The following is a 10,240-nucleotide window of genomic DNA, read 5'->3' as shown; positions in this document are numbered from 1 at the left end:
ATTGTGGGGGCCTATGGAACATTAAACTGCCGTTGTAACATAGTATGCCATCTTAGGAGCTGCAACTGCTCAGTACACCTTGATATGCTACCTCAGGGCGTCAAAGCTACTACGCAGGGGCGTAGCCAGGGAAGTAGGTATGTTCCCGTAGTGCCCCCCCCCCCCCCCCCCCCAGCCCCTCGCTTCCCCAGTGGTGTGCATGGCCTCTCCCAGCAAAAAACACCCTGGCTACACCACACCATCACGCTAGCTTTATGTATAGCGTTGATGGTCACCACAATGTAGAGCTATGTGCAACTTATACTTTCCTCAAGCACAAGTGATCACTAAAGTTGCATGCATTACCAAGCATTCATTTATTCTGATGACAAGAATCACCATCACTTCACTCAAGCGGCGCTTTGTAGAAGTATTAAAAAAAAAATCAACAAATAAGGGCACAACGAAACACTGCCTAACAGTTCTTGCTTCGCACACTGCAACCAAAAAATAAGTGCAACTTCCCTTATGTGAAGCATACACACATATCCAGGGTCTAGTGAACAATGAAAATGGGGTAAACAAACAAAACAGATGGTAACAGAGAACTGCTTTATGCAAAGTGAGAAGTCACCCGTCTCTACTAATTCCGAGAGAATAAATATATGCATGAAGCCAGCGTTAAAAAAAGCAAACCACCATGCTGACAACACGTGTCAAAGCCCCTAACTCTGACAGGGTGCCCTCTGCCACTTCAAAGTCAACACTACGAACGCAAATGCACACCTGAGTCAAACAACAGCGCCTAGGCAAGAGTTAAAAAAGATATGGCCAATGTCAAGTTATCACTACTGCCCAGTTAAGGTGTTGGTGCCTGAGGTTCTTCGGTTGCTAAAGAGCCACGACGAATAGGTTGAATTTCTGGACACATCTATACAGGCCATAATGAACACTAGCCTGTGAATTTCTGAAATATCCAGCACCTTGAAGAAAAGGACACCTTATGGTTTGTAGTACTTCCCACCAATGTCTTGTGTGTTCATTGACTTCCCCAGTAAATAAACTAGGAAGCCAGATCATGAAGAAAATTGCTACAAGAAAAAAACTTGTACCAGAACGAAATAGTGAGTTAGGCAGATTCATAATGCATGCACTGGAAAACCATGCAACAAAGTGAGGTTACCAAAACAAGCTTAAGTGCCACAAGTTCTGCAAGTTGCTTACGTGACATCGCCCCATTAGCGTTTTGTGCTGTGCACTGATGTCCATTCACACACCTCCTCGTTTCTTTTTCTTTTACCGCAACTTTTTCCATGATAAGTTCATAGAACCAACTGACTTGGAAAAATTGCAAGAACGCCCCTCTTACTTACCATGCAGCACATTTGGCATGATGTGGCAACAAGCATGTGAAAACCGACATCCCCCAAGTTGCTAGACTATCAGTGAGACATGCACGCACCGCTTTTGTTGACTACTATAAGCCAGTCGGAGCAAGCCACCACAAAACGGATAGGACTAGGCTAGGCAGACAATCAATGAACACCACGACACTAGCCATGGTTGCTCACGAATGTCGCATGTACAGCATGACCAGGTTAGGTCTCTGGGACCACTTGGCCACTACATATAAACCAGCCTACAGAGCATAGCCTTCACAAGTCATATTGAGCATACCCTTCACAAGTCATATTGCTGCTACATTTTAAGCAGCTAAATTAATACACACACCTCCAAGTATTAACTAGTGCTGCATTCAATGCTAAACATGCTCAGTAAAGAGTGCAGGGTTTCCGAGCATGACTACACATGGCCATCAGCAATGCGAGAAGACAAAACCAAGCTACCAAAACACAGAGCCAACCGTTCGATAGTGAAGGAATTTAGCAGCAGCAGTGCAAATCAAAGCAGAGACTTGTGTGCAAATGATTGGCTAAGTTGATTTACTTCAACAAGTTGGGTGATCCTTGCCCCGTTTTCCTCACCTTCTGCGGCTACAGTTATCGAACCTAGCTTAAATGTTGCCCATAATGGTCATGTATACAAAACTAAGCACCAATTTTTCTTGCTTTCGAAAGGGACAGTTCGCCAAGCTGCATAGGTGCAGCATTATTTGCAGTTTTTCCATCCGCACTCTATGCTACATGGTGGCTGAAAATGCCAATTTCATTTAAATACATGTTGGCAGCCAATTTTGTCTCTATGCTATATACATACAGGGTGCCCCAACCATCACGAAGCAAGATTTAAAATTATGCAAATGCCACGTAGCTGGACAGAACCAGTGTGATGATGTTTGCCATCACTTAGAGATACTCAGATTATTTTTTGCATTCTGCCTAATTACTTAATTAGTCTTAATTAGCTTCTTAAATATTATAATTAGGTGAAAAGTGTCAGTGATAAAATTGTAGAGCGACATGAAAAACTCCTGATATAGCTTTCGGTTGTTTAATACGTGCTACATAAAAGTGTTTTTCCGAGCATGAAAGAAGCCCGTGAATACACGCAAAGTGCCTCGAGCGGCCAGTAGCGCGGAAATTTTGTGTATACTATTCGCGGGCTTCTTTCACACTCGGAAAAGCACTTATATGTAGCACGTATTAAGCAGCAGAAAGCGATACCGGGAGTAGTAGTAGTAGTAGAAAACTTTATTTGGTGTTTTGTAACGAAGTCCCAGAGGGTGGAGCCCTCAGTCCAGGGCCCCATTTGCTGTGATACTGGGAGTTTTTCATGTTGCCCTACAATTTTATCATTGACATTTTTCACATAATTATAATATTTGAGAAGTTAATTAAGACTAATTAAGTAATTAGGCAGAATGCAAAAAATAATCCAAGTACCTCCAAACGGCGGCAATCAACATTACCTTGGTTCTGTCCGGCTATGTGGCATCTGAATAATTTTAAATCTTGCTGCATGATAGTTGGGACAACTTGTATATTTTCTTTACTTTGATGGCTAGTTTACAATCACCACTCGTGTTATAATGTGCATCAGAGAAATCTACGGCAATTTCACAGAAACTGGCGTACAGGACAAATAATGTTCTTCAAAAAAAAAAAAAAAAAAAATTATGCATGTATATGTGGTTAACCAACAAGGTTCCTCCTAAGAAACAACCCCGGTAGCCCACAACCATAACGTCTTATCCACAAAGGACACAGAAAAACCAGACACAATAAACATGCAAAACACAAGTGAGAAAGAAAAAAGAAGCGCTCGTGGAACAGTCAATGCTACGGGAGACGATGCACTCCCAGTTTGTAAAAAGTGTCACAAGGTGACACAGCGCCAACAGTTAACACGCACACGTCTCAGAGACATATCAGATATGCCACACGCGCCATCACACGTTTGCCCATCCCAAACACACTTCCTGGCCGCAGTGGTTTCACTACGGCGATGCATTCAAAGACATGCTCTCGATGCCCATCTCTTATGTACACATGCTGCCAGAAGGCAGCCCCACACTAGGCCGACAGCTGCAGTGACTCTACTCCCCCATTGTCCTATGCCTACCATAATGGGACACGTGAACAAGAGTGCACGGTTTGTAGTTGAAAGTGTCTTTCAAGCACGGGGCAAGTGACCGAGCCCAATATTTCTGGAAGCAGCCGCCCCGGACCCCAACTCGGAACGTGGAGCGAGCACAGTCACAGTTCGACGAGCCACGAAACGGCGCACGTCAGCTCTGTCGGCACAATGGGGGTGGCTACTGCGCGACCTGGTGCGGAGGCGGCATCAGCTCGCTGTCGGTTGGCTTCCTGCGCCACCCGTACTGGCGGATGAAGTTCAAGAGATAGTCCTTGTCGACGGGATTCCTTATGCTCTCCATCACACCTGCGGACAGGAACGACACGACGCTGTCACAGTCACAGAAAGCAGGCATCCCACCCAATTTGAAAATGGCTGTGCAACTAGTATGAACAAAAACAAAAGAAAGAACGCTAGGCGGGTGCATGTCTTTGTTTGTGTTACACTGCCACTTTCAAAGTGAATCGTTATCAGATAGCCCGACTTCTCCTTCGTAAGCATCCTTACAGCCCTGCCAACATTTCCAATCCAGAGTGCTTTGTTTCTGAGAACTTTTATCGCTCCTGTGCCTGCAGCAAGTGTTGATCTTACGGGCCCTCTGAAAATTGTGCTATGCTTTAATCAGAATTAGTGCTGCAGCAATCCTCAGCAGGGCATAGATTGCAACAAGACACTTCTAGCCTTGCAGAAAGAAATGAGACAATACTGATATGAGACTTCCAAAGCATCTTTTCTTGCATGCATTTGTTTCTGGCCCAAGTGTACCTGACCATACTTTTCCCTCGTCTGGAAAAGCTTGTCAGGCGTGTGTCAGACTATCCCCTTAAAGGAACACTGAAGCACCTTTTGGACATGGTAAGAAAACGTTACCAATCTTAGGACAATGCTGTCGAGAATGTGCAAGCCAAATGTTATTCCACTGCATGCACAAGGGTACCTACAATCATGCATAATACAGTCGAGCGCCTCCACAACGAAATGACCCGTATAACGAAAGAATAATTCTGTACCAGTTCAACTGTGAGGTGCACGACCTTTACAACTAAGTGACCTGTAGAACGAATAATTTTGAAGGCTCCAAGCACTTTTTTATAAAGACTTTCGTCTGTAGATTGCTTGCTTACTAGATAAATTATCATTATTACAGTGCATATGTACCCCAGAAAAGTGTGTGCTCAGGGCAGGCTTTATTAAAAAACAAATGCCTGCCTGCCCTGCCCGCCTGCCTGTCTTTCTGTCTATCTATCCTCCTATGCCGAAGTGGCTACAGTGGCCCAAGCAGTATACCTGCTTGGGCCACCAGGTTTGTGCTCGTGATGTCATCATGGTTGTTTCATCGTCATCATTCTAGCTTAGTGATCAGACTCTCATCACGCTATTGTTGTCATGGCATCTACGCTAACCCAGTGGCCCAAGTCGTTAATAGCTTAGGCTACAAGGTATGTGCTCGTGATAGCGTCGTGGTCACGCCATCATCGTCATAAAGTCATCATGCATTCATTACCACACCGCTGTTCTGAAGACGTCGTGGCCATTCCATTGTCAGCTTCGTCATCAGACTTTTGTCATGCCGTCATCACACCATCATTGTCATATAGGCTTCTTGATAGTCTTCGACGCGCCATTGTTATCGTATACTCGTCGTCATGCCATCTTTGACAATGTGTCATCGTGATAAAGTAGTTGTCATGCATTTGCGTCATACTGTTGTTGTGATGCTTTGCAGTCGTTCCAACGTTGTCATTCTGACTTCATCACCCAATTTTGTCATGCCGTCGTCATCATACTGTCGTCGTACGCTCGTCACCATACTGCTTTCGATGTTCCATCAACGTCATTCCTTCATTATTATATCATAATAAAACTGTCATCATTCAATTGTGATTATGTCACTGTTATCATGCCATCATGGTCATTGCGCCATCGCCAGAAAGTTGCGATCAGGCATCCCTTGTTTTACCATCATTGTCATGCCATCGTCATCACTTGAACTTTGTCGACCGACTCTCGTTATGTCATCATTGTCATGCGATCGTCGTCGTCAAGCTTTGTGATACACCCGTCGTCACGCAAATGTCGTCATATACGTGCCGTCATCCAACTATCCTCTTACCATTCTCATGCCATCGTCGTCACTGCGTCACTGTCAAACAGTCCCTGTCATGCATGTGTTGCCATACCGTTGACGTGATGCCGCCGCGACCGTTCCATTGTCTTCTTTTTAACTTTGATACCGGACTCTCGTCATGCAGTCGTCGTTATGACATCATCGCCACAGTCGTCATCATATCATTCTCTTTGTGCCGTTGTCATCACGCTGACCCGTCAGGGTGGCTCAGTTAGCTAAGGCGTTGTGCTGCCGAGCACGAGGTAGCGGGATCGAATCCCGGCCGCGGCGGCCGCATTTCGATGAAGGCGAAATGCAAAAACACCCGTGTGCTTGCATTGTAGTGCACGTTAAAGAACCCCAGGTGGTCAAAATTAATCCAGAGCCCTCCACTACAACGTGCCTCATAATCAGAACTGGTTTTGGCACGTAAAACCCCAGAAAGAAGAAGTCATCATGCTGTCGTTTTACCATCGTCGCCACTATAGTATTGTAAGCCCATTGTCGTGATGCCAACATCCTCGCCTTCGTCGATACATAGACGTCATTCCTTCTTTGTCATTCTATAGTAATCATGCTGTCATTCTATGGTAATTCTGCCGCCGTGGTCATACCATCGCCATCATCGCGTCATCGTCAGGTAGTTGCATTCGATGTCATACCTTCGTTACGCTGTTGTGGTTTAGCCATCATTGTTATTCCAGCTTTGTCATATCATTGTCGTTACCCCATTGTTCTCCAGTTGCAGTCGTCAAGATGTCACTGTTATGGCATTGTCATCATGCCGCCGCCGCCGTCATAGCACTTTCACCGTTCCATCGACATCATTCCTTGTTCGTCATCACGGTGTTACGAACGACGACAGGCCGAAACATTCGTTGCAAACATTCCTTTCTTACCACCCTCCGTGACTCCTCCCCCACGCTCTCCATCCGCACACACACACCACACACTCCTCTGCACTACCCGCCTCTTCCTTCCCCTCTCGCCGCTGCACTCATGCAACCTGGTCCTTTCTCTGGCAACTAGTCAATTGCGTGCGCAGCCTCTGAGAACCGTGCCATGCCTCGCCTCACTTGGAGCTTTCAGTCCGCTTACGCCACCACTCTCTCCTCAAAACTCTCTCCCTTCTCAAAATGTGAAGTAGTATGGGAAGAGAGAAGCTGTGGTTCATGGTAGAGCACCAAGTGTTCTGCGTGCACAATAGTTTAAAGATGTCCCATAGTAGGGTTATTTAAAACAAAGTCATTGTCGCCTAATTACTTGACCACATGATAAAGTCCACGTCGCCATGGTGCTGACTTGGTTGAGACACCCTTGGCATGCATCACTCAAGGTGTGCCAATCTAAGAGCACGAGGTCACCGCCTTTGTTGGCTACCGATGAAGGTCATAACTGGACTTCTGCGCATGCGAAGCAGCTGCTTAATGTTTCTGAGCATACTAAAGGGCCTCTTGAAGGTACTGCTGGAGTTCTGCAGCAAAGGCATGGTGTACCACTGCCGGAGGCTCTGTATCTTCCTTGTAACCTGCGAGTTCCCATGGGGTGCGGATCTCACGGCCGTAACACAGCAAGGCTGGGGTATATCCAGTAACTACGCTCTCTGCAGTGTGCATGGCAACGGTGATCAAAGGTATGTGCTGGTTCCAGTCCTTGTGGTTGGAGCAGTATGCTCATAGACACTGCTTAATGGTGCCATTGTGACGCTCAACCATTTGTCCTGCTGGTTGGTATGGAACAGTGTGACAGTCCATGATGCCCCCCGTGTTTTAGGAGATTGCCAATAAAGTGCTCACGAAGGACTTCCCGCTGTCATTTGTAATGGCCGCAGGTGCGCCATGGCGAGAGAAAACTGCAACCATAGACTTTATTATTTTCATACTTGTTGCCGCTCAAACAGGGAACAGCTCTGGAAACTTGGTGAATTTGCCAATAACCACCAGCAATTATTTGTGGCCACAAGGTGTAGATGGCAAGGGCCCGATAATATTGACACTAAGCTCTTCTGTGGGAGCTGTGGTCCACTGACTTTTCGAAAGGCCCTCAGGCTTCTGGCGTTGAGGTTTTGTGCGTGGACCAACAGCACAGCACTGCACATACCTTGATATGTCATCCCGCATGCCCAGCCAGACGAACCGTACTGAGACACATCTCATGGTTTTGAAAAATCCGGCATGGCCTGCAGTGGGCAGGTTGTGTGCCATCTTCAGTGCCAGGTGTTGGAGGTGATCAGGCAGTCATGGTACCTTCTTGTTGCCTCATTGCTGAACCAGCAGTCCACTTGGCTCCAGTTCTGGTGTCTCTGCCAGATCTTAAAGAAGGCGGTGATCAGGGTCCAAGCTAGGTAGCCCTTGGACCAGAGTCCAGTTTTGAGAGACAACCGTCAAGAACCTGTTATAAGATGAGCCGTCCTGTGTCACCTAAGAGTGTGGCATGCTCTTCCACGGCTACTGCTACTAGCTCAAACATAATTTCGCTTCAGGTTCTGGAGCAGCAATGGGTAACAGTGCCTCATGCAGACTGTCACTTGGGTGGTCTTCACACTGGAGAGGGGCTCTGCTCAAAGCATCTGCGGGTATATTTGCCAGTCCCCGCCTGTGCTTGATTCAGCAATTGAAGCCCTGCAGTCGTAGGATCCAACGCCTGAGTGTGGGCGAAGCTTGGTTGCTACTAAACATCTATGACAAGGACGAGTGGTCACAGTGAATCTCGAACTCGGCAAATTCAAGATGGGCCATGAACTTGTGTTTTGCCCACACTACTGCAAGGCACACCCACTCCTGGACAGTATATAGTAGCCGACAGATTTTACCGACCTTGCGGCAACCAAAAAATAGTCTGAAAAATGGAACAGTCCGAAAAACTCGTTGAGTCAAAAAAATAAAATTTATTAGGCTTCAATCGACTTAGAAAAATGTCTAATAATGACCTGCCTCATGCTGCGCTTGAATGCAATCAGATTTGCTTGGGTTTGCACAAGAGTGACGTCTCCGTTTACAGTTGACAAGAGCGTCACTGCATTGGCGATCTCCTCCAAAAGAGTTCATCATGGAGATTAAAGAAACGAGCCATGTTTCTTTGCACCACTTGGCTCTCGCCTAGGCTCCCGCAAAGCACAGGAGGTGGCGCTGATCCCACAAATGCGAAGCCACACAAACACACAAAAATGCGACATCTCCGAGACACACCTGCTTAATGGGACACACCATATGCAAAATAGCAACCGATACTAGAGAAGAAAAAAAAAGAGAGAAAGAAATAAAATCGTGCATAGGGATTATCACGATAGTGCCGACTAAAAAGCGAAAGAAAAAAGAAAAAGTGCCGTCCCCTAGAACATTTTGTCAGCCAAGAAAGAGTGGGCAGGGACTCCGAGATGGGAGGATGGCACGCGCTCCCTCTTAGGTTTGTTCAATTCATAAAAGATGCACGGCACCACAAACGAAAAGGTGGAGGTGGTGCCAGTTATTGTGTACCGGGCTGCATTCACTCACTGCAAGGTTCAAGGGTGCACTGCACCGCGGCGGCACCTTGCCTTGCACCCTGTGCAATCGAGCACGAGGGTGTAGGGTGCAGCGCTGTACCTCGGGGGGAATAAAAGGCCCAGGTGCAGTGCACCGTTAATAGGTGCAGAAGGTGCCGAGAAAATTGGCTGAATCTAATAAACCTATTGATAGCATGCGCCTTCTAATCTTGGAGGCTACAGAGTAGGCCATTGGAAGCCGATCCAGCAGAAAATCCAACATGGCGGCCTCCAAGACTGGGTAGCATGGCTCAGAACGAGCAATTTAGTCAGGAAAATCTAACTTTGGTTGGTCCAGGTCCATCGTACAGGTCCATGTCGATCCCGGACGAGCCCTCTCTTGTTATGAACGACGACAGGCCAACACTTTTGTTGCAAGCATTCCTTTATTAGCGCATTCCTCGACTCCTCCCCCACGCAGTCCACATGCGGCCCATCCGTGCACACGCATTACACACCCTATGCACCAACCGCGTGTTCCTTCCCCTCTTGCCACTGCACTCGTGCCACCTGGTCCTCTCTCTGTCAACTACAGTCCACCGCGCGCGCAGCCCCCGTGAACCGCGCCTTGCCTCGCCTCACTTGGAGCTCTCGGTCCGCTTACGCCACCACTCACTCCTCACAACAGAGTTGGCACCGTACAGTCGTCGTCAGTCCACCAAGCTCATGGACGACCTTGGCAAGCAAGTGCCAAAGTGATGTGGGACAATGCTAGAGCACGTCTCATACAGCCGGAAGTCTCGAATTACCTACTACCAGATGTTAAATAAAGGTGACTTCAGAACTATGGTGTGTCGCTACATAGCCTGAATGCTAATTGCATTACCGTCGACAGTCACCGTGAGACAGGTTTTGCAGTAATTTATTAAGAATAAATTTTAATGATCACAGGTTGACAGGTATGAATGTCTCCCACCAGACAAAAGTCAGTACAAATGCTAATGCTTGTCTGACACATACCTTCGGCAGTTGAAAAGCTGTTGGGAAATGACTTGTCCGTTCGCTCCCGCAGCAACACCCACTGGCTCCCGTCAATCTTGCACTCGACTATCTTGTTGTCCAGCTCCTTTAACTGCTTTGCCCACTGCAACACA

General features: G+C 47.0%; 1 protein-coding gene across 1 annotated transcript in view; it reads right to left on the bottom strand.

The window, feature by feature from the left end:
* Positions 1-332: 332 nt before the first annotated feature.
* Positions 333-10,240, bottom strand: part of LOC119450721 (mRNA-capping enzyme) — a 91,121-nt gene continuing 81,213 nt past the window's right edge. Inside the window, exons 18-19 of the mRNA XM_037714242.2 lie at positions 10,107-10,230; positions 333-3,822 (exon numbers count right to left, since the gene is read on the bottom strand). Of these exons, the coding sequence (XP_037570170.1) occupies positions 3,695-3,822; positions 10,107-10,230 (252 nt within the window). The 3' untranslated portion in view covers positions 333-3,694. The remainder of the gene's footprint in view (positions 3,823-10,106; positions 10,231-10,240) is intronic.

This window comes from Dermacentor silvarum, chromosome 4, assembly GCF_013339745.2.
Source record: "Dermacentor silvarum isolate Dsil-2018 chromosome 4, BIME_Dsil_1.4, whole genome shotgun sequence".
Classification (NCBI taxonomy): Eukaryota; Metazoa; Arthropoda; class Arachnida; order Ixodida; family Ixodidae; genus Dermacentor; species Dermacentor silvarum.
Note: the sequence above shows the minus strand (reverse complement) of the source record. Positions and strands in the feature narration are given on the sequence as shown.